At 42.4% G+C, this 25,804-nt stretch overlaps 1 protein-coding gene across 3 annotated transcripts in view; it reads left to right on the top strand.

Moving 5' to 3' along the window:
* Positions 1 to 25,804, top strand: part of cacul1 (CDK2 associated cullin domain 1) — a 130,720-nt gene that overhangs the window by 72,847 nt on the left and 32,069 nt on the right. For all 3 annotated transcript variants that reach the window (XM_068052993.1, XM_068052990.1, XM_068052991.1), the window contains 3 exons: positions 4,542 to 4,644; positions 7,033 to 7,122; positions 25,102 to 25,240. In XM_068052993.1, the coding sequence (XP_067909094.1) occupies positions 4,542 to 4,644; positions 7,033 to 7,122; positions 25,102 to 25,240 (332 nt within the window). The remainder of the gene's footprint in view (positions 1 to 4,541; positions 4,645 to 7,032; positions 7,123 to 25,101; positions 25,241 to 25,804) is intronic.

Below are 25,804 nucleotides of genomic sequence, written 5' to 3'. Positions count from 1 at the left end.
TGTCTCTGGGATGGTTTATGTTGCACAGGTTTTTCTGATTCGCACCTGTGCCTTTTTAACCAGTTGAGTAGAGGCCCCTCCCTCCTCTCACGGCCTGCCTTAGAAATACTCCAGTTCACAACAGTAAAATAGGCCACTTGGCCCATCAAGTCTGTGCTATTTTTCTCTTCAGGAGCTGAGAGTTTAATTCCACTTTACTGCTTGCTCCCGTTCTGTGTATTGTTTCTATTTTTTTCAAGCTGCGATATTATCCCTTTTAATAGAGTTCGTTGACAAGCCTTTAACAACAGTTCTGACCTCCCCTTGAGTTTTTGGGGTTATCATGTTATACCCTCTTACTGTCTCTCCAGTTACATCAGGTGGTAATACCTGCTGCCATAAATACAGTAGCTGAAACTGTGTGTCGGGCAGTGGTTAAGTTACCTGGTCGCTTCCATCAAGAGCTGATTGCTTAGGGCTGATGAGTGTCTGATTAGCCAGCGACGTCATGATCTACAAGCTGTGACATGCAGTACATAACAAGTCAATGAAAGATCAACTGTGGACTGTCTGAAACAGAACAGCGGGCTTCACGTTCCTGCCTTGCTGTGGAGGACAGTCACTGGAGTTCTGATGATAGCCAACATAATGATGATCATTATTGTCTCAGCAACCAGTAAAAAGGTTCTTGAGCACTAATCCAGTAGCATCACACTGCAATTCTGGCACAGCAACAATGGGCCAAATGGCCTCCTTCTGTGCTGCATCATTCTATGATTCTATAACAGTGATATTACCAGGAATGGCTAGCATTTAAATATATAGCTTCAGTTCACTGGTCACATCTATTGCCAGCTCAATGTTAATTTGTACAGTGTGCTAGTTTAGGATTGAATGGCACAGAGTTAGTGACTGAGATTGAACAGTATATGGCCACAAGTTTTGGCTATGGGTGCCAGTTTAGGTGAAAAATGGCGATCGTGCAACTCTCAATCACTTCTGGTGTGAACTTCGCTGAATGCCATGTTGCTGAGGGTATTAGCGTGGGCATTACATGCATGCGCCAGAAGTAGGCAGAACATGAAGCCAGTCAGTGTCGAATGCTGATTTGATGCCCAACCTTCCATTTTTGGCCTGGCTGTTCTAGATAATGTCCGCTCTTAAACACACACAGCTAAGCATGCATTCAGCAGCACAAGGGACTCTTCCACCCCACCCCACCCCATACCCCATCCCAAACCTTCAGCATTATTTAAAGACGCCATTGTCCACCATGTACATTAGTTGTTTTTATTTTCTATTAGCTCTTACTGAGTTTTTGGAAGTGTGGGTATTTGGAGGAGTTCAGAAAAATTGGTAAAGTCTGCAGGCAGTGGTGCTGAATGTTGGGAAGGAGTTTGTTACTGTCGGGCTCTGAGCACCCCACTTGCTCCCAGTCAGCATCATGGGGGAGATGGAACAGAGGCAGCAAAGAAGACAAGCTGCCCACAGAGGGAGGAGGAGGCAGGGGGGAAGGCTCTCAGCAGGATGTTTTATGCACTTGGGATCTTCAAGGAGCACTTTTCCTACCTGCACCTAAGCCAGGAGTTATGTGTTTGATGGCTGTGATTTACCAAGGAGGTGGTCACAAAACTCTGCCACCTCTTGGAACCAGACCTACAGCCTCAGAATGGAGCACAGGCAGGTGGCCGTGGCCCTTAATTTCTTTTGCAAGTAGATCCTTTCAGGTTGGAACATACGACATTGCAAACACCGCGCAGTTCGGCATCCATCGCTGCATCCTGGAGGTTACAGACTGTATGGCAGAAGAGGGACATCATGGTCTTCTCTCTGAACAGAGAAGCTGAAGAGGTGGGCCAGGATAGCACCCTTCCCTATGGTGCAGGGTGCCATCAACTGTACATACAAAGCAGTTTTCAGGGAGACTTTAAGGCCATCCTTGTAGTGTTTCCTCTGCCCTCCTGGAAAAATGTGACCTTTCCACCGATTCGAGGGAATCTCTTGCCCGAGACTGCCCAAAATGGAGACAAAACATCCGCGACAGTGCCAGCCAGTTTGAACAACGTCGACGTGCCCAGGCAGTGACTAAGTGCAAACAGCGGAAGGAGCATTAGGAATTTCAAGCATCCCATTCATTCGCCTCTCCAAGCACTACCTGCCTCACCTGTGGCAGAGTGTATGGATCCAGAATTGGACTATTCAGTCATCTAAGGACCCACACCCCCGGGGTGGAAGAAAGTCATCCTCATTCCCGTGGGTCTGCCTAAGAAGATGATGATGATACAAAGCATGATGCCTACATCACTTTGAACCGGCATGGTGTACTTGCGCATCACAATCTCTGTCCAAATCTGGGGGCTATCCAGTGCAGCCCCCATTGTCTACTTTGAGAAAAATGTGTTTTTCGAGTCAAATGGGGAGAGGTTTTATTGTAACTTAAATGGATAACATGTTGGTACAGCTGGCACTGAAGCTACATAATTGCACAAAATTTTTCTAGGAAACTAGCTTTCCATTTCTTCAGGTGAAATTCAAACTTGATAAAAAAATTTTTATTGTTCTTGGAGCAGTTACAGTACAGCTTCCCTTTATGAGATCCTCCCACCAGCACTCCCTGCTACTGTCAGTCTGGAATGCAAATATTGTTTGACTTAGACAATCATTTGTAAACTCTGGTAAGCACTTCAGTTTACAAGAGCCATAGAAAAGGAGTAATAGCCTGATAATTGCTGCTTATCTGCAATTAAGTTGAATAGTGGAGCTATTAGTGTCATTCTGCCGATGCTATGTAGTTTTTAGATCCTGTAGCCTATACTGTTTTATTGGTCAAAGGACAATGCATATTTAAACTATAAAATGACAGATATCTAATTCTCCTACACAAGACAATGGAAGCCCTTCAGTTGAAAGGAATTGTTTTTGATTGATACTTTCTACTGAGGTTGGCATAGAACATGTTTTGTGCACCCTACCTTGCTTAGCATTTCGCCATTTCTGATCTCTTCTAAACTTGGCAGATAAGGTGATTCCCATTGGTGGCAGTAATAACACTAATTGACACAATACCTCATGAGAAAATAAGTAAAAAGAAAAAAACACATAAAACTGGCCTTACAATTGTTGAATGAATCTTGCTATGTCTTCTAAATGTACTGCAGCAGTGTACACTCAACTCCTTACAACTCTGGATAATCCTTTATTTACAAAAATAGTGTGTAGTTTGGTAGTTGGAAAACTAATGCAGAAGTTTAATCCCATTGCTTCCTCCTCTCCAAAAATGCCTGCCATTCACAAAAGGGGAGAAATTCAGTATAATAAGTCACTGCCCATTTCTGTGGCATCCTAGAGCACTGATAAATATTGGGAGGACTGAAGCCATTGTCTTTGGAACAAAAACAAGAAATGCTGGATTCACTCAGCAGGTCAAGCAGCATCTGTGGAAAGAGAAGCAGAGTTAACGTTTCGGGTCAGTGACCCTTCTTCGTTCCGAAGAAGGGTCACTGACCCGAAACGTTAACTCTGCTTCTCTTTCCACAGATGCTGCTTGACCTGCTGAGTGAATCCAGCATTTCTTGTTTTTGTTTCAGATTTCCAGCATCCGCAGTATTTTGCTTTTATTCCATTGTCTTTGGTCCTTGCTGCAAACTCTGTTCCCTAGCTATTGTCTCCATCCCTCTCCCTGGCAACTGTCTGGTGCTGAACCAGACTGTCACAACCTTGGTGTCATATTTAATCCCGAGATGAGTTTCTGACCGCACATCTGTGCCATCAGTAAGACCTCTTATTTCCACCTCTGTCCACCTCTGTAACATCGCCTAACTCCATCCCTGCCTCATCTCATCTGCACTGAAACCCTTATTCGTGCCTTTGTTATCTCTAGACTTTATTATTCCAAAGCACTACTGACCAACCTCCCACATTCTATCCTCCATAAACTTGAGAACATCCAAAAGTCTGCCCGTATCTTTGTCGCACCAAATCCCATTCTCACATCACCCCTCTCCTTGCTGACCTACATTGGCTCCCGGTCAAGCAACACCTCGATTTTAAAATTCTCATCCTTGTTTTCAAATTCCCCCATGCCCTCACCCCTTTCTATCCCTGTAACCTGCTCCAGCTCCATAACCCTCAGAAATATCTGTACTCTAATTCTGGCCTTTTGAGTTCCCTGATTTTAATTGCTCTTATCAGTGGTGGCTGTACTTTCAGTTTACTAGCCTCTAAGCTCTAGAATTCCCTCCCTAAACCTCTCTGTCTCTCTACCTCGCTTTTCTCCTTTAAGGTGTTCCTTAAACCTACCTCTTTGACCAAGCTTTTGGGCATCTGCCCTAATATCACCTTATTTGGCTCATTGTCAAATTTTGCTTTACAGTGCTCATGTGAAGTGCTTTGGGATGTTTTATTGTGTTAAAGGTGCTAGATAAATACAAGTTGTTGTTGCAGGAGTGAATCTGCATATTAATAATTCCATTGCTGATGTGGATTGAGGAATTGAGCTTTTTTTTAAATTGCTCTCTCACAGCATTGGATCCTGCTGATAACTTTTTTTTCATCCTTTGCAGAACAAATTTTACATTGAAACCAAACTTAACAGAGATTTGAAAGATGACCTCATAAAGTTGTTTACAGAACAGGTTGCAGAAAAGCATGTTCCCACCTTAATGCGTAAGTAGTGATTCTGTTTGCATACTGGTTTTTGTGCCAGGGTTGGGTTAATTCCAAAGCTGCAGTGAAAACCTTTGTTCAGAATTGCACTTTTGGTATGCATTTTACCAAGCCTTTAGATATACTAAACATTGACAGTAGTTGTGTGATTGTCACTGATATGAGGTACCATCCTGGAAAGAAATCACTCCCTGTCTTAAATCGTGATCTTCACTGTCAGCTTGTTTACCAGGCATTTCTAAGATGTGTCTTAGGACCTACTTTTTATAACAAAACTTAAGATTTATTGAACAACAGTTGTACTGAATATGATGGTTAGATTGTCATGCAGATCTGTTTCTGATTCCAGCTCATATATTACCTCCTGTATTTCACTGCATCATTTCTTTTTTTCCATTTGAGATCTTGGCACTGAGCTTTTACTTGACTTTTGCTTTTTAATTCCACTGCTTGGATTATTCTATTTAACGTAACTCATGGCAGTAGATTGCATGATTTTAGTTAGAACTGGAAGTGTAGCTGTATATTTGCTTCTGTCATTTGATACAATCTTAAGCTCCACAGCAAATTCAAGTCAAAAGAAGGGTATTTTCCAGGTAAATGAAAAATCTCCTGATATAGATATACTAGTTTATTTTCTTTTTCAATTATACAAGACTGAAATAGAGCAGGAGGGACGGAGGATGCACTCAACAATTTACAGATGGAGTTAGGTCGTATTGCAATTGAGCAGATAAATTAAGTTTAGTATTCCGGAATGTAAAATATTGCATATTGGGCAAAAGTGATGATATAAGCCTACAATGAAAGGAATAGTAATAGCAGGATGGCTTGGACAAAAGTCTTGAGAGAACTAGTCATTTTTAATTTACGGAAAATATAAAGGAGCTATTGAAAAAGTAAATCAGATGCTTGCATACAGTCAAAACAGTTGAGTACAAGTCTACAGAGGTTATGCTGAAGTTCTGCAATAATTTGCTAACTCCATATTTGGAGTATACAATTTTGGCCACCAGATTCCAAAATAGAAATGTATACTTTGGAGAAGCGGTACAGAAGAGCAGTAAGAATGTTCTCCAATATGAAGAGGCTCAGCCAAAATGAAAGATAGGAAATACTTGGCCTGTGCCGTCTAGAGTGAAGGAGATTAATGGAGGATCTTGTCAAGGTATGTCGAGCATTAAATTGTATCAATAGAAAAGGTGAAGCCTAAATATTACTTGAAGGCCAATAGGACCAGGGCACATAGCTTTATTATATTAGGTAAGAAAATTGAAAAATTCAAACATTTACAATAACTCACTAGGTAAAGTAGTAGAGCTGAAGAGTTGAGGCTTTCCCTAGCCTTGCATTCAACTTTAATTTGAGAGTTAAGAGGGCTAAAGAGATGAACATTGATGGGCTGAATGATCCTTTGTCTTTGTTCGTTTTTGTGTCAGCTTGAATCAGTTGGCAGGACTCTTGCCAATGAGGTCAGAAAGTTCAAGCACCAGTCCAGGATTGAATACACAATTTAGGCTGACAATTCAGTGCAATACTGAGGGAGCACTGAATTATCAGAAATGTTGTCAATTGAGACATTAAACCAAATCCCCATCTGCCAATTTGGTGGTTCAGATGGGCATAAAAGATCCCATGACACTTTTCAGAAGAGAGCAGCGAGTTCTCTTGGTGTCCTGGCCAACATTCCAGTCTCAACCAACTGCACCAAGAATAAAATTAACTCGTCATTTCATCTCATTTGTTATAACTTTACATAGGACATTGCTATGTGCAGATTGGTGACTCCATTTACTTTGCATAACAACAGTGACTGCCTTTCAGCGTCAAAGTGTAGATTACCTTCCCCCTCTACAGTCTTGGACTGTGCATATCGATACAAAACCAGTATCTATCAGCTACAGTCATGTGGTGGCAGGGACCCATGTCATATTACACACTGATTTCTGATCTCAACAACCAGGCTTTACATCTGTATTCTTTGCATTGTCTAGCTCTGCTTTTTAAAAGTTAGCATTGCAATGGTGGGAGCATCCATTTTATCATAACATTAAAAAGGGAACTTTACAATGCTCTTTCTTTGGGCTGCAGTTATACTAGAACCAGTGCAAACTTGGACTGATGTGAGCTGGCCTCCTGGCAGGATTCTCTGCAGTTGGCTTTAGTGTACTCGGGCATCTGATTAACAAAAGGAACACTTTTCAAAACAGTATGTACTCAAAGCCATTTCACTTTGGGATAAAATATAACTGCAACCTCAGTTTGAATGTTTTCTGCTGATGGCCTCATTTAGTACTATAATGAATAAATGTGAATAGTTCCTGTTCAATTTAAGTATTATAGTTCCCCTTATACTTTGATTATCTATTTCTTCTGCTTTTGTTTCAGCTTTACTAATAGAAGCTCAGTCAACTCCATTTAAGGTCACCCCTTCAACCATGGCAAATATAGTTAAAGGCTTATATACTCTTAGACCTGGTAAGTAACAGAAGGTGAGAATTTTCTATTTGAAAAAGAAAAATTGTGTTAGGGATAGATATTCCCCAAGGCTAAGCTGAAGTCTTTTTATCTTGTGAAGTAACTTTATCAAGCTTCATTTCTCTTTTGTTATTCCTTGGCTGCAAAAGCACCGTCCTTTCCACACCCACAGTGTTAAAATCAAGATCTGTCACACGGTTGCTTACTTGAACTCATTGTGTCCCAGAATTTAAAAATTATGGAGCTGTCAGTTTTTTCTCCTTATAACCCACCAATTTACAAAATCTCCGTAGACTTGTTGTACTTCCACCAATTGGTTTATCTTATCTTCTGTCCTACTCTTGCCTTTGGGTTAAAAACAAGAAATGCTGGAGCCACTCAGCAGGTCTGGCAGCATCTGTGGAAAGAGAAGCAAAGTTAACGTTTCGGGTCAGTGACCCTTCTTCGGAACTCCTTTGGGTGCTATGCTGCATGTGGCTTTTGTGTTTCAGTGTAGTTTTCTCAACAGAAAAACTTCTGTTAATACATAGAGTAAATATTACAAAAAAGCTTAATTAGATAATTGAAATTTGTACAACATTGAATCTTATTTTGGGCCACGCAACTGAATCGTCTTGGTTTCTCCAAGGCACATCTTTGCAGAAAAGTGACAGTGTGCTACATAACTTTACTGAGATTTGCTGTTAGCACACATGGATTTTGCATCATCTGACAGCTGGCAGATGAGACAGTAGTGTAAGAATGATGTGTCATGTGGGAAGAAAATAACATTCAATTTTCTTTTTCAAGTAATGTGGTAAATATTGAATCTCGTACCCATTTCACAGATGTAACACAGGCATAATGCAGGCCCAATTTTGGGGACGAACGTTATGCACAACTAGGATGCCTGAGAAGCTATCGACCCAAAATGTTTTTGTGCAATTTTCAGGAATCTAGGGCAGCTGCCTAAAACGAGTATTTGGCCCTTGATGCAAATGAGAGGCCTAACCCCTGTTTTAGGACGCCTTGGGAAATTGGGATGCTTTGAGCCGAGCAGGCGTTGGGCCTTCTCAGGTTTTCTGTATCTGGACATGGACTACCCAGAGGCTGCCACCAAAAAGGTTAGTTTCTATTTTTTTTTAAATTGAAGTGCCTGGAGGAACAGGAGTTCTCCTTCCAGCTCTGCAGCACTCTCGTTATCCATTGCTGGCCACACTCACCAGCTCCCTCCCTCAACTTGCCCAATTTTCTGGGACCTACCTGAGGGCAGTTGCCGCTGAAACTGGTAGTCCAAGATTAGTTTATTCAGCACTGTACGTTATGTTAGCATAGTATTTGTTACTGAACTAGCAATCCAGAGGCCTGGTCTAATAACCCAGAGACATAAGTTCAAATCCCATGAGTTAATTAAATAAATCTGGAATAAAAAGCTAGTATCAGTAATAGTAACCATGAAGCTACTGGATTGTCATAAAAACCCACCTGGTTCACTAATATCCTTCAGAGAAGGAAACCTGCCATCTTTTCCTGGTCTGGACTATATGTAACCCACAGAAATGTGGTTGACTCTTAACTGATGAAATGGCCTGGCAACCCATTCAGTTGTATCACACTGCTAGAAAAAGGTATAATAAAAAAACTGGGCAGACAACCTTGCATTGGATTTGGATTCGGCAAAGTCCTCTTCTTTAACATCTGAGGACTTGTGCTAAAATTGCGAGTGCTTTCCCACAACAGCCTGACAGTAGATATAATATGCTTGAATTTCCAAAAAGCATTTGATAAATTGCCACACAAGATAAATACGCAAGATAAGGGCTCATGGAGTTGGGGTAATATATTAGCATGGATAGAGGATTGGTTAATGGTCAGGAAGCAAAGATTAGGGATAAACTGGACATTTTCAAGTTAGCAGGCAGTAATTAATGGAATGCTGCAAGAATCAGTGCGGGGTACTCAGCTATTTGCACTCTGTAATAATGACTTAGACAAAGTGACCAAGACGAATGTATCTTAAGTTTGCAGACAATACAAAGCTAGGTGGGAATGTAAACTGTGAGGAGGACACAAAGCGGCTGCAAAGAGATATAGACAGGTTAAGTGAGTGGGCAACAAGGTGGCAGATGGAGTATAATGTGGGGAAGTGTGAGGTTATTCACTTTGGTAGTAAGAACAGATGGTCAGAGGGACTTTGGTCATAGAGTCATAGAGAGATACAGCACTGAAACAGACCCACCGAGTCCGCACCGACCATCAACCACCCATTTATCCTAATCCTACATTAATCCCATTTTTCCCTCTCGTATCCCTACCTTCGCTCAATTCTTCTACCACCTACCTACACTAGGGCCAATTTTTTTACACTGACCAATTTACCTATCAACCCACAAGTCTTTGGCATGTGGGAGGAAACCGGAGCACCCGGAGGAAACCCACGCGGTCACAGGGAGAACTTGCAAACTCCGTAGTACCCAGAACCGAACCCGGGTCGCTGGAGCTGTGAGGCTGTGGTGCTAACCACTGCGCCACTGTGCAGTGTGCTCGTACAAGGAACACTAAGTTAGCGTGCAGGTACAGCAAGAAATTAGGAAGGCAAATGATATGTTGGCCTTTATTATAATAACATTGAAGTATAAGAATAAGGAAGTCTTGCTGCAGTTGTACAGGGCATTGTTGAGACCACATCTGGAGTACTGTGCACAATTTTTGTTTCCATATCAAAGGAAGGATTTACTTGCTTTGGAGGCGGTACAGCAAAGGTTCGCTAAATTGGTCCCTGGAATGAGGGGGTTGTCCTATGATAAGCTGAGTAAATAGGGCCTATATTCTCTGGAGTTTAGAAGAATAAGAGGTGATCTAATTGAGACATATAAGATTCTGAAGGGGCTTGATAGGGTAGAAACTGAGAGATTGTTTCTGCTGGTCAGGGAATCTAAAACACCGGGGCACAGTCTCAGGTTAGGGGATCAATCATTTAGGACTGCCACCACACAGTCCTTGTAGAGATGAAATCCTGTCTTCGCTCTGCAGACACCATTCATGTGTGGCACTATCAAATGGGCCAGATTCAGAACAGAACTAGCAGCTCAAAACTGGATATCCATTGACCATCAACAGCAGCAGAACTGTATTCCACTACCATCTGCAACCTCATGGCTTGGCATATCCCTACTCTACCTCTGCCATCAAGCTAGGCAACCCCCCAGTCCTAGTTCAATAAGGAGTACGGAAGAGCGTACCAGGAACATCACCAGATGTACATGAAAATGAGATCCCAACCTGGTGAAACTACAACACAGGACTACAAGCACACTATAGATGGAACTAAGCAATTGCACAACCAGCGTTTCAGATCTGAACTCTGCAGTCCTGCCACATCCAGTTGTGCACGGTGGTGTACAATTAAACATCTAACAGGCGGAGGATGCTTCACGCATCTCTCCATATTCAGCAATGGTGAAGCCCAGCTCATGAGTACAAAAGACAAATTCTGAAGTGTTTGTAGCCAACTTCAGCCAAAAGTGGGTGATCCATCTCGGCTCTTCCTAAAGTCCTCACCATCACAGAAGCCAATCTTTAGCCAGTTCGATTCAGTCAGCGTTGTCAAGAAAACATGCTATGCCAAATTAAGATTTTTAATTCATCGGTTGGAAACCTACATTAAACTTTTAAAAACAAAAGCTGGGATCTTGCATTAACTTTTAAAAAAGCTTGCAACCAAGATGGCCACCACAATTTTCATTGAAATGCCTCACATTCCCGAACATGGAATTGGAGACACATGTCTAACAAGGCTGCCATCCAGGACAATGGCTTGGATAACTGAGTAGATTATCCAATATCACCCTCGTTAGCTGGACATTCAAAGCCATCTTGGAGCCTTCACTCGTGGAGACGTACCTCCTGGGGGTAAACATTGAAACAATGAGACCTGAGAAGATTGAGAATTTCTCGACAAATTTAATTAATTTGCAAACGAGGACACTTGACAATCATGTGACCACCTCCCCATCTGTGAAAATCTATCAGTCTCGCTGAAAAGAGACAAGCTCCAGAGGCTTTGAAGGTGCAGAACCCATAGGTTGTCTCTCTCTCTGTCTCTTTTCCCTCCCCCTCTCCAGATGACCTTGGGGCATTCGAAGCTTGCCTGCTGGCTGAAAATATCCAAGACAAAGACCCCTGGGAAGAAGGCAACCTTCTCCTCTGCTTCCAAGAACATCTACCAACCATGGACTTCAGGACTCTAGATTCAGCCAGAAGACCACTGAATACCACACCCCACAGACTGTTATTTTTATTTGTTCTGGACTCTAATCCAACCCAAAGTATTCCTCATCATTCTGTAATCTTTGTGTGTGTGTATATAAAAGTGTAGCTTAGTTTATTTTATTTCGATCAGGTTTTTGCATAAGTACAATAAACAAACCTCTCTCTTGTTTAAACTCAAGAAAACCTGTCTGATTTGTTTCTTTTATGATCACGACAAAGGTAAAAGGTTAAACACTCACTGAATTGGTGAGCACATCCACTGCTTAAAAGGGAATAAACACTGTAGCGGTAAAACAAGAGGAAGGACAAGAGGGGAGCCTGATCATAACAATGTAATATCAAAAAACAGCTGACAGAACTGGATACAGCAAAGGCCCGACAGCATCCTGGCTTTTGTGCTGAAGACATATGGTCTAGAATTGGCTGTCCCTCTAACCATGTTATTCCAGTACAGCTATAATACTGCATCGACACAATAAAGTGGAATATTGCACGGGTATACCCTGTCCACGAAAAGCAGGATAAATCTGATTTGGCTAATTACTGGCCCATCAGTCTACTCTCCATAATTAGCAAAGTGCTGGAAAGTGTCATTAACCAGCACTTACTCACAATGATCTGCTCAGATTGAGTTCCACCACAACTACTTGGCTCCAAACCTCATTACAACCTTGGTCCAAACATGAACAACAGAACTAAATTCCAGAGATGAGATGAGAGTGACAGCCTTTGACATCAAGATGACATTTCACCAAATATGGCACCAAGAAGCTGCAGTAAAATTGACATCAGTGGGGATTGGGAGAAATCTCTCCACTGACTGGAGTCATACCTAACGCAAAGGATGCTGGCATTGGTTGTTGGAGGCCAATAATCTGCTCACCGGTGCTCAGATTTGCTTTGGGAATTGCTCAGGGTAGTGTTTTAGGTCCAAGTGGCAATTAACATTTACGGCATAAAATGACCACCTCCAGAAGAAAGAGTCTAACCACCACCTCTTTTCATTCAATGACATTACCATCGCTGAATCTCCCATCAACGTCCGGGGGGTCACCATTGACTAGAAACTTAACTGGACCAGCCACATAATGACAAGAGCTGGTCAAAGGCTGGGTATTCAGCGGTGAGTGACTCACTTCTTGACTCCACAAAGTTTTCCACCACCTCCAAGGCACAAGTAAGGTGTGTGATGGCATACTCTCCACTTGCCTGGATGAGTGCAGCTCCAACAGCACTGAAATAGCTTAACAATACCTAGGACAAAGCATCCTAGATTGGCATCCCATCCACCACTTATAAACAATCATTCCCTCCACCATTGGTGCAAGGTGACTGCAGTGTGTACCAACTACATGATGCACTGCAACAATTCGGCAGCAGCTTCCAAACCTGTGACCTCTACCACTGAGAAGAACAAGGGCAGAAGATGCATGGGAACACCACCAACTGTAAGTTTCCCTCCAATTCACTTACCATCCTGACGTGGAAATATATCACCATTCCTTACTCCACTGAACTTATTTCTTCCTATCTTGACTCTATCTTTTCTCCGCTGGTCCAGTCTCTTCCCACCTACATCCGTGCCTCTTCTGACGCCCTACGTCATTTTGAAAATTTCCAGTTTCCTGGCCCCAACTGCCGCCTCTTCACTATGGACGTTCAATCTCTCTGCACCTCCATCCCCCACCATGACGGTTTGAGGGCTCTCCACTTCTTCCTTGGACAGAGGCCCAACTAGCCCCCATCCACCACCACCCTCCTCCGTCTGGCTGAACTTGTTCTCACATTGAGCAACTTCTCTTTCAACTCCACTCACTTCCTTCAAGTAAAAGGTGTTGCTCTGGGTACCCGCAATGGTCCTAGTTATGCCTGTGCTTTTGTGGGATATGTCAAACATTCTTTGTTCCAGTCTTACTTAGGCCCCCTCCCCCAACTGTTTTTCTGGTACATTGATCACTGTATCGGTGCCGTTTTCTGCTCCCACCCTGAACTGGAAAACTTTATCAACTTTGCTTCTAATTTCTACCCTTCTCTCACCTTTACATGGTCCATCTCCGATACGTCCCTTCGCTTCCTCGACTTCTCTGTCTCCATCTCTGGGGATAGGCTGTCCACTAATATCCATTATAAACCCACCGACTCCCACAGCTACCTCGACTACACTTCTTCACACCCTGCCTCTTGTAAGGACTCCATTCCATTCTCCCAGTTTCTCCGTCTCCGACGCATCTGCTCTGATGATGCAATCTTCCATGACAGTGCTTCTGATATGTCTTCCTTTTTCCTCAACCCCCCACTGTGGTTGACCGGGCCCTCAACTGTGTCCGGCCCATTTCCTGCACCTCTACCCTCACCCCTTCCCCTCTCTCCCAGAACCGTGACAGGGTTCCCCTTGTCCTCACTTTCCACCCCATCAGCCTCCATATCCAAAGAATCATTCTCCGTCATTTCCGCCACCTCCAGCGTGATGCCACTACCAAACACATCTTGCCCTCCCTTCCCCTGTCAGCATTCCGAAGGGATCGTTCCCTCTGTGGCACCCTGGTCCACTCCTCCATTACCCTCATCACCTCGTCCCCTTCCCACGGCACCTTCCCCTGCAATCGCAGGAGATGTAATACCTGCCCATTTACCTGCTCTCTCCTCACTATCCCAGGCCCCAATCACTCCTTTCAGGTGAAGCAGCGATTTACTTGTACTACTTTCAATGTAGCATACTGCTCACAATGTGGTCTCCTCTACATTGGGGAGACCAAACGCAGACTGGGTGAGCGCTTTGCGGAACACCTCCGCTCAGTCCGCAAGCAGAAACCCGAGCTTCCGGTTGCTTGCCATTTCAACACTTCCCTCTGCTCTCATGCTCACATCTCTGTCCTGGGATTGCTGCAGTGTTCCAGTGAACATCAATGCAAGCTCGAGGAACAGCATCTCATTTACTGATTAGGCACAGTACAGCCTGCCGTACTGAACATTAAGTTCAATAATTTCAGAGCATGACGGGCTCCCCATTTTACTTTTTAGTTATTTTTTTCTTTTTACTTTTTTAATTTTTTTTTGTGTTTATTTTATTTCATAGTTTGTTCAGTTTGCTTACCCACTTTTTTTTACATGTTTGTACTTGTGGCTGTTCAATTTTCAGTCCGTTAACACCCTTTCTGTACTTATGCTTTGTCTTTCAACACACCATTAACATATCTTTGCTCCATGACCTTCTGGTCAGCTATTCTGTGACCTCGTCCTATCTACACCTTCTCCTTTGTTATCTCTTGCCCCACCCCCACTTTACTTGCTTATAACCTTTTACATTTCATAACATTTGCCAGTTCTGAAGAAGGGTCACTGACCTGAAACGTTAACTCTGCTTCCCTCTCCACAGATGCTGCTAGACCTGCTGAGTATTTCCAGCATTTCTTGTTTTTATTTCGCCATTCCTTCATTGTTGCTGGGTCAAAATTCCTGAACTCCCTGTTTAACAGCACTGTGGATATACCTACAGCACATAGACTGCAGTGGTTCAAGAAGGCGCTCACCACTGCCTTCTCAAGGGCAAGGGGGATGGGCAATAAATGCTGGCCTGGCCAGTGACGCCTATATCCTATGAATGAATACAAAGAACAAATTAGTCAGGCAAGCTGCCAATGGAGGTGGCAGCCGATCGCCACAATTGTGTAGATGAAAGCTAAGGACCAACTTCTCATGATCATTGTGTCACTGTGTGCAGTTCCAGGGATTATTCTGAAAACGGGGCTGAATGAATTTCTCAGCTGAAGTATCTTGACTACAAGCGTGCATCAGGGTAGAAGCCTGTTGTAGACTATATTGATTTAATTAAATGTGCAGGGTTTGCGAGAGGGAAAATCTGAACGCTTTTTTTAATCACAGCCACAAAAAATTAACTGAATTTTCAAAAGAATGAATGCAGAGGAAGAAAAGATTTTTGCCATTTTGTTGCCTGGTAAGCATGATTTGTAATTGTGCTTAATTTTCTGGAGTGTTTTTAGAAAACAAATTTAACAGGATTGCATTAGTTTAATTGCTGTCAGAGCACTGCTTCTCTCCTGGTTGGTTCTTCCTCTGATGAGCTTTCAGAATCTGTGTATTTTTGTGCCTATGCTTCATCCGGAAGGCACATAAAGGATGTTTGTTTGGACAGCTCTATAAGACTTAGTTTGCTTACCTTTTTTTGTTTTAATTATCAGGTAATCGTTATTTCTTCGGTGGTAGTATTTAGTACTTTAAGTTTTAGGGAAGGGAACAAATTCTACAGTTAGCCCCGCCACCACCCCTATGTCTACCTTGTCTGTTGAATAATAGATCTTGTATGAAGCTCAGTTTGTTTGACACTGTGTCATGTGCAATGGGGTAGCAGATGGGGGCAGCATTTTGGAATTGCAGTCTGCTCAATTGTACCTGAAACAACAGCACCAAACAGCAAAGCAAGACTGCTGCTTCACATCTGGATTATAGTCTAAATGTATAAATCTATATTAATATATACCATATTGTTGTATAATATTGCCAACTATACCAAATTTAAGTACCCTGATCCATTAACCTCCTTACTGAGTATGACAGTTTTGGCAGTTAGTTCCAGGTCAAATTTCCTCATAATTCACGAAGAGCAATTAGTTAATAAATACTTCACAATAAGAACTTAATAATAGTGGCTGTTTTAAAGGAGAACATTGCATATAAACCATACTAATACAGGGCATGTCAAACTCGAATTAGCAAGATGATGTGGCCCATTCAATTGTGGAAGTTGAGGCAATAGTGGGTGTGGGCTCAGGAAAACTTTATGGCTACCCAACAAGGCGAATGACCCCTAACTACTGCTTGCTCCCCCTGTAAACTCATTCATTTAGTAGTGCCTCCAGGCACATCTTCCGAGCAGCATGATTTTCAATGTATTGGCACTGTTATGATACTTAACTATTTAATTCAGTCACTATGGTACATGTTCCTTTTCCCTTTATGTAAGGGCCTTTCAAGATGATGTTCCTGCCACCAGAGATGAGCAGGAAGCTGGATAAGCATATTTCTTACATTCCTGGCCATGCAGGCACCAACTCTGATACATCTCCGCTTCAGGTAACCATATAGAGGGTGGGTAGGAAGGAACATCTAGCAAAGCGTGCACTGTAAGTGCAGAAGAGCAAATGGATTCTAGAGGATTGGGAGCAACCAGAATAGAGGGCTAGACCTAGAGCTTCTCTGCTGCAGGACCAATTGGGAGCTTTCTATGTATGTGAGGCTCATTAATGAGTAGATGCTTTAGATGCAGTCCCTTAAAAATCTGCATTATGTGTCAGGCCACTTGCCTGGATGGGTACAGCTGCAGCAAAGTCAAGAAGCTTGATGGTATCTAGGACAGCAGTCCACAGAATTGGCACCCAATTCTCCAGCTTAAACATTCACTCTCTCCACCACTGGTACACTCTGGCTGCAGTGTGTGTTATCTATAGGATAGCAACTTACCATGCTTCTTCGACAGCACCTCCAATTTCGCAATTTCTGCCACCTAGAAGGCAAGGGCAGGAAGTGCATGGGAACACAGTCACCTCCAAGTTCCCCAATAAGATACTATCCCAACTTGGACATATATTGCCATTCTATTGTCATCACTGCCTCAAAATCCTGGAACTCCTTACCCAACTGTTGACATACCTTCATTTCAACTGCAGTGTTTTAAGAAGACCCAACACTATTTTCTTCAGGGTCACACAAGATATCCCAGCAATGCATTAAACAAAAGCATTCTGCAGAAATGCTCCTTTGGCAAATGAGAGGAATTGGGAAATATGCAGGCCACATCAGAGCCAGTGGCAATACCATGGGCATCTCCTGAGGAGCCACCTGAGGTGCTAGGACCCCAGCTATTCACAATATATATTAATGACTTAGATGAGGGAACTAAATGTAATATCACCAAATTTGCAGATAACACAAAACTAGGTGGGAGGGTGAGTAGTGAGGAGGATGCAGATAGGCTTCAGGGTGATTTGGACAAGTTGAGTGAGTGGGCTAATGCATGGCAGATGCAGTATAATGTGGATAAATGTGAGGTTATCCACTTTGGTAGTAAAAACAGGAAGGCAGATTATTATCTGAACGGCTATAAACTGAGAGAGAGGAATATGCAGTGAGACCTGGGTGTTCTCGTACACCAAGTCGCTGAAGATAAGCATGCAGGTGCAACAGGTGGTACAAAAAGGCAAATGGTATGTTGGTCTTCATAGCGAGAGGATTCTAGTACAGGAGCAGGGTTGTCTTGCTGCAATTATACAGGGTCTTGGTGAGGCGACACCTGGAATATTGTGGGCTCCTTATCTGAGGAAGGATGCTCTTGCTATAGAGGGAGTGCAGCGAAGCTTTACCAGACTGATTCCTGGGATGGCAGGACTGACGTATGAGGAGAGATTGAGTCGGTTAGGATTATATTCGCTGGAGTTCAGAAGAGTGAGGGGAATCTCATAGAAACCTATAAAATTCTAACAGGACTTGTCAAGGTAGATGCAAGAAGGATGTTCCCGATGGTGGGGAAGTGCTGAATCAGGGGTCGAAGGATACGGGGTAAACCATTCAGGACTGAGATGAGGAGAAATTTCTTCACCCAGAGAGTGGTGAACCTGTGGAATTTGCTACCACAGAAAGCAGTTGAGGCCAAAACATTGTATATTTTCAAGAAGGAGTTAGATATAGCTCTTGGGTTTAAAGGGATCAAAGGATATGGGGCAAAAGTGGGAACAGGTTACTGAGTTGGATGATCAGCCATGATCATAATGAATGGCAGAGCAGGCTTGAAGGGCCGAATGGCCTACTCCTGCTCCTATTTTTCTATGGTAGAGATGCAGTTGTCCTGACGAGTACAATGACAGTAGCTTTTGAGAGCTGGGGCTCCAATTTACAGTAGGCTTTCACTTTTATGTCGCAAAGACTAAGCAATCTGCTTAAGAGAACCTTAATGATGGGCTTCAACTCTCAAGCAGTGGCTAACTTCTGTTCCCATTCAAATCATTGGTCAATCTTGCGGGATGTCCGGCAGCTGAAACCTAGCGGGAAGAGGCATGCATGAGGCATGTAATGGTGATGCTAGCTGGCCCCTTTAGAAGACTGAAGAAGAGGTGGGTAATGGACTAGAGCAAATGGTCACTGTGCAGTACTGACATTGGATGCCAGAATTGACATGCAAAAGAAAACTTGGATCTTAAGCAAATGTACTATAAATCTGTGTTTAGAACAAATTCTCCGAAACTCTTACTTTGTTCTTTTGGTGATGTTGAATTTATGCCCTTCACCAAGTCGTTGAAATAGTCTCTTCCTGTTACTCTTTCAAAACCTTTTATAATTTGAACGCCTCTATCAGATCTAATCTATTCAAATAGAGTTCTAGTTTTATTAGTCTCTGATAACTAAAACTGCTTATCCCGGTGTCGTCTTAGTAAATCTCTTCCAAATCTTCACCAAAGCCTTGATGACATTCCTGAAGTAGGTACCCATCCCTAGACACCATATTCTAACTATACCCCAAACAAAAATTTGTATAGGTTTAGTATTACCTCTTTGAGCTGTTTGTCCCATTTAGGAAATCAATAATCCCATATATGTAGCTTTATCAATTTGTCTTTTCACTTTTAAATATTTGTTTATCTGAAGTCCTTTTTTTATATCCATAACACCATTGGAGACTTGCTAATAAGGAAATTGGAAGGTGCAACCTGCTTTAATTCGTTCTTGGTGTGGAGGGCAGATAGCTTGTTTAGATTATCACTATCAAAGTATCCAAACATGCATCTTGGACTTGGGGAAAAAAAATTCTAAATGAGTTGCTGATCTGCAGAATATCAAACGAGTCTGTTGTCTGGGCACTTTAATTTGAATACTAAAATGTTGTCAGGAAATTAACTCCATAGGAAATAAATTGATGAGCTGTTAATTTTGGACAATTTGTGCATTGATTGCTTAAAATTTTCCGTGGAGCATTGAACAACATTACTTGGAGCAAGGCTAATCATGGTTGCGCAATCCCTTACTGATTTTTTTTGTGTACAATAGCTATAATATTAAACCAAATGTCATGTTCACTATTATAATCGCAAACCAAAGATCATGAAAAGTATTAAGTTTTGTAAATAAGTTGTCTGATAAAATAGTACATTATGTAAGAGCAAATAAAAGTTCTCAAAATAGGCACGAAATAAAATTTAGTTCCTTTTCACGTTTACTTTTCAAAAATGGAAGCAGGAAGAGAGTGGAACAATTACCAAAAGAGGTTCCATAGAAATTGGAGTAATTCTAATTTATCTGTACTGTCCAAGTGGAGAGGAAGGCCTACTGTATTATACTGATAACTGAGGTGAATATTTAATATTGATGCAGTACAAGAAATTTGATTTTTCCACAAATTAATTTGTGAAAAATTGATCAAATTTTTGCATCTTTTAGTATGAAAACTAAACTCTTTGTTCTGTGATACAAAATAATATTTAATCTATTTTTTGCCCACTTGAACTAATTGAAGTTCAAACGACCAATTCTCAGGATAATTAAATTTATTAAGAGAATATTAGCAAAATCCGGTTGCTGGCCATTTCAACACACTCCCCTGCTCTCATGCTCACATCTCTGTCCTGGGACTGCTGCAGTGTTCCAGTGAACACCAATGCAAGCTCGAGGAACAGCATCTCATTTACTGATTTAGGCACGCTACAGCCTGCCGGACTGAACATTGAGTTCAATAATTTCAGAGCATGACAGGCCCCCCATTTTACTTTTTATTTTTTAATTTTTTTTAATTTTAGTTTTTCAGTTTGTATCTACTGTGCCTACCCACAATGGTTTTTTTTCATGTTTGTGCTTGCGACTGTTCAGTTTTCAGTCCATTAACACCCTCTCTGTATTAATACTTTGTCTTTCAGCACACCATTAACATATTGTTTGCTGTTGCTCCATGACATTCTGGTCAGTTATTCTGTGACCTCGTCCTATCAACACCTCTTTTATTATCTCTTGCCCAACCCCCTCTTTATTTGCTTAAAATCTTTTACATTTCTTATATCTGCCAGTTCTGAAGAAGGGTAACTGACCTGAAACGTTAACTCTGCTTCTCTCTCCACAGATGCTGCCAGACCTGCTGAGTATTTCCAGCGTTTCTTGTTTTTATTAGCAAAATCTATCTTGGTTTTGCATTGCTTTTAAAGTATTTCAGTTGTTCAGTTTTACATCATTGTGTCATAACAGTTAAATAAATAATATTGAAACGTTGAATTTCCCCAGTGACTCAGTTAAGTAACTGCACTGAGCCCCACAGGGCAGGAGATTCCCAAGTCTGATCCTCCATTTGTGCTTGAAATAAACTCAACAATTCTTCCATAATTTTCTGAGAAATTTCTGCCTTTAGGGCTCACCATCTGTTCCACTTTTTGCTCTCATATTATAGAGTCATAGTCGTACAGCATAGAAACAGGCCCTTCGGCCCACCGCGTCCATGCCAACCATAATGCCTATCTATACTAATCCCAACTGCCTGTATTAATTCCATATCCCTCTATGCCTTGCTCATTCAAGTACCTGTCCAGATGCCTTTTAAATGTCACTACTGTTCCTGCCTCTGCCACCTCCTCAGGCAGCTCATTCCAGATACCCACTATTCTTTGTGTGAAAAATTTACCCCTTTGATCCCCTTTAAACCTCCTCCCTCTCACCTTAAATCTATGGCCTCTAGTTTTAGTCACCCCTACCATGGGAAACAGACTCTGGCTATCTACCCTATCTATGCCTCTCATAATTTTATATACCTCTATCATGTCCCCTCTCAGCCTCCTTCGCTCCAGGGAAAACAGACCCAGCCTATCCAATCTCTCTTCATAACTCAAGCCCTCCAAACCAGGCAACATCCTTGTGAATCTTTTCTGCACCCTCTCTAGCTTAATCACATCTTTCCTGTAGTGCGACGACCAGAACTGCACACAGTACTCCAAATGTGGCCTAACCAACATCATAGATAACTGTAACATGACGTCCCAACTCTTGTACTCAGTGCCTCGGCCAATGAAGGCAAGCATGCCATACGCCTTCTTCACCACCCTGTCTTCCAGTGTTGCCACTTTCAGGGAACTATGTACTTGCACCCCAACGTCTCTCTGCTCAACAACACTCCCCAGGGCCCTGCCATTCACTGTATATGTCCTGCCCTGGTTTAACTTCGCAAAATGCATCACTTCACACTTGTCTGCGTTAAATTCCATTTGCCAATCCCTTGCCCACTTTTCCAGTTGATCTATATCCTGTTGTAACCTTAGACAACCTTCTTCACTGTCCACTATACCACCAATTTTGGTGTCATCTGCAAACTTACTAATCATGCCCCCTACATTCACATCCAAGTCATTAATATATATGACAACAGAGGGCCCAGCACCAATCCCTGCGGCACACCACTGGTCACTGGCCTCCAATCTGAAAAACAACCCTCCACTACCACCCTCTGCCTCCTATCACCGAGCCAATTTTGTATCCAATTTGCCAGCTCAACCTGGATCCCATGTGTTCGAACCTTCTGGACCAGCCTACCATGCGGGACCTTGTCAAAGGCCTTGCTAAAGTCCATGTAGACAACGTCCATCGCCCTGCCCTCATCAATCCTCTTGGTCACCTCCTCAAAAAACTCAATCAAATTCGTGAGACATGATTTCCCACGCACAAAGCCATGCTGACTATCCCTAATCAGACCATGCCTTTCCAGATGCATATAAATCCTGTCTCTCAGAATCCCTTCCAATAACTTTCCCACTACTGAGGTAAGGCTCACCGGCCTGTTGTTCCCTGGCTTATCCCTGCTGCCCTTCTTAAATAAAGGCACAACATTAGCTATCATCCAGTCTTCCGGTACCTCACCCGTGGCTAACGATGATACAAAAATCTCTGCCAGGGCCCCAACAATCTCCTCCCTTGATTCCCATAGCATCCTCGGATACACCTGGTCAGGCCCTGGGGATTTATCCACCTTAATGCACTTCAAAACCTCCAACACCTCCTCCTTTGTAATGTTGATATGCTCCAGGATATCGGTGTTCACTTTAACTCACTAGCTTCCATGACCTTCTCCACGGTAAATACAGACAAGAAATATTCATTTAAGACCTCGCCCATTTCCTGTGGCTCCACACATAGATTGCCACACTGATCCTTGAGGGGACCTACTCTCTCCCTTGCTACCCTTTTACTCTTAATATACTTATAGAATCTTTTAGGATTCTCCTTTATCTTATCTGCCAGGGAAATCTCATGGCCCCTTTTTGCCCTCCTAATTTCCTTCTTAAGTGTAGTCCTACATCCCCTATACTCCTCGAGGGATTCGCTCGATCCCAGTTGCCTATACCTGACATATGCTTCCTTCTTTGTCCTGACCAGACCCTCAATATCCCTCGTCAACCAAGGTTCCCTAAACTTGCCAGCCTTGCCCTTCCATCTAACAGGAACATTCCAGCCCTGAACTCTTCCTATCTCACTTTTAAAAGCCTCCCACTTGCCAGACGTCCCTTTACCTGTAAACAGTCTCTCCCAATCAACTTTTGAGAGTTCCTGTTTAATGCCATCGAAATTAGCCTTCCCCCAATTTAGGACTTCAACCTGAGGACCAGTCCTATCCTTTTCCATAATTACCTTGAAGCTAACAGAGTTATGGTCACTGGTCCCAAAGTGCTCCCCCACTGACACATCAACCACCTGCCCATCCTCATTTCCTAAGAGGAGGTAGAGTGTAGCCCCTTCTCTAGTAGGGCCATCCACATACTGCTTCAGAAAACTATCCTGGACACACTAAACAAATTCTTCCCCATAGGCTGAATTTGACGAGTGTGCCTAAATTCGCAGCGGCACACTCTAATGGCGGCATGCATCCCGTGCGGATGCGCTGTCCCTGAGCCCCCGCGATAATACACGCACGGGCTCATTTAAATGGAGGGGGCGGAGTGGCCACCCCCGATGACGTGGAGGGGGCGGCCACCGCAAACCGGCAATGGCATCCGGCGCCACAGTGCAAGCGCCATTTTTAAAGGGCTCTAAGCCCTTAGAGTTACTTTTAATTTTTAAAGGTATATTATTGTGAATTTTTTATTAATTAGTAATAAAGATGTGGATGGCCCTCCCCCAATGGTTATTTCAATGCCCGAAATGACCAACGCTTGCCTTTTTCTCTCCACAAACTTCCCCACCCCACCCCCCCAACCTTCTAACTTCTCCCCTTCAACCCCAGCCCACCATTCACGCAACCAATAAAAATTGATTCCCCCCCCCCACACCCCCCACCCCAGGTTCCCGCCTCGGAACTCCATATGGAGTTCCGAAGGCACGCAAAGCACAAATGGCAGCCGTATAGTCGGTGTGGGATGGCAGCCGCCTGCAGGCAAGTTTATTTACATATTAATTTAAATATGCAGATAAAGGGCCTGCCGCCAGGCGGTGGGGGGCCGGTAATAAGCGACTGGCCCTTCTCAACGTCGCGGGTCAAGGTAGGCCTCTCCCCACAGAATTTTGCCGGCTCCCGCGGCGCCAAGGTGTCGATAAAATTCAGCCCTATGAGAGTTTTTCTTTTAAGAACAATGTGGATTAAGACAGGATGATTTGGTTCATGGAAATTCATTCCTGCATATGCAGAGTAAATTATGAACTTCAGAAAGGGAGAAGGAAATGCACAAAATCTAAAAAAAAAAAAGCAGAATGCCAGCAGAAGTCACATTGTGCCAAGTCCCTTCTTGTTTCAGAGGCAGGCACAGACATTCAGCTACAAAGAAATTACTGGTTTATGTAATATTTGTTTAGTTTTAATATTTAAAATATTTATCAATATATAGAAACAATTGCAGAATCGTTAGGAATAAAGATACAGTTGAAAATGTTCATGTTACAGCTGCTAAAACAGCTGCGGAACGTGAAGAAGTGTAAATGTTTTTGTGTATACAGGATTCAAGGTTTAGTACCTGATGGATATTCATATATTCAGATTAATTTCATGAATTGTTCTCTCAGAATCGTAAAGTGTTATGCCACTGAAGGAAACCATTCAGCCCATCATGCCTGTTTACACTTACTGAATGAAAATGGTTGTGATAAATAATTACATTTATATAAGCAATAAGTTTAAAGGAGCTAACAATTTTTAATAAAACTTAGATTAGTATCCAAGTTTTTCCATTTATTTCTCAACGTTGTGAATTTTATAGTCAACCGGTTTTAGCTATAACTGGCGTTCTCTGCATTGATTTTAATTTAGAAAAGGTAGATTGGACATTTGCTACAAATTAGGTTTGAGGCTGTTTCTGTTCCATTTTCTGTCATTACAGGTTGCAGTCATCATACTAAGGTGTTGGTGTGAAATGAAATGCATTTTATTGACTTAACTTATTTTCTGTGCTCATATTGTATATTTCTGTTCATTGTTTTACGAGGTGCTTGCAATCATGGAGATGTGTAAATTTGATCCATGTGCACCCAGTTTAGAAGGAGGTGTGAAGGAAGAGTGAAATCTGGTGTATTTTGCATACCAGTGACCGACTTTTATTATCATAGGGAAAAATTGTCAAGTGCGTACAATCATGAGACAAAAAAAGGAAAATTTATAGTTTTTATACAGAGTTGTTACAACAAATTACATCTGCTGTTCCTGCTTATAAATACAGATGCTGGCCGTGCAAATAACCTTGTTTGTTCTATATATTTTTTCCCCAGATTGGGCACAGCTGGCACCAAGTCTCTTTTCTAAATTTATCCCAAATATCCTTCCCCCCGCTTTGGAATCCAAGCTCTCAGAGTATGCTGCTCAAGACCAAAAACTCCAGCGAGAATTGATGCAGAATGGCTTTGCCAGGTAAAATTTACACTCCATGTTTCAAACCTACCATTATAAATATGACTGCTTATTTATCTAGGGACACTGTTAAGTTTACCTATTTATTTTTCCTCTGGAGTTATTAATTCATCCATCCAGAAAGATCCTAAAGTTGCCTCTTCCTCCAGTCCCGTGCCCAGCTGTTTTTTTAAGATTTTGGGGCTTTCACCTGCACTCTACTTATAATTATAAGCATTGATCACTTTGTAAGAAGTAAAGCTTCCTGGACTCAGTCCTAAATTTGTGTTTGAACGTGTGCCTTTGCTCTACTCTTACAGCTTAGTGCTAGGGATTACTTCTGTGATTCTGCTGTAAACTGCTTGCATGGTTTGAATGTATTCCTTTGGTCATAATTACCAGAGCTGGATGCAGTAATCAAAGTCTGGTCTAAACAGAGCACTCTGCAACTTAAGCATGATTCTCTGACTTGTACTTTAGTGTTTCAGCTAGATAGTTCAGTCTCCTGTTTGCTTTATTGATTGCTATTCTGCAGTGATTGGACATGTTGACTGGTGAGTCTACTAATGCATCTGGAGCTCTCAA

This window comes from Heterodontus francisci, chromosome 20, assembly GCF_036365525.1.
Source record: "Heterodontus francisci isolate sHetFra1 chromosome 20, sHetFra1.hap1, whole genome shotgun sequence".
Taxonomy (NCBI): Eukaryota; Metazoa; Chordata; class Chondrichthyes; order Heterodontiformes; family Heterodontidae; genus Heterodontus; species Heterodontus francisci.
This window is presented reverse-complemented; position numbering and strand designations above follow the sequence as displayed.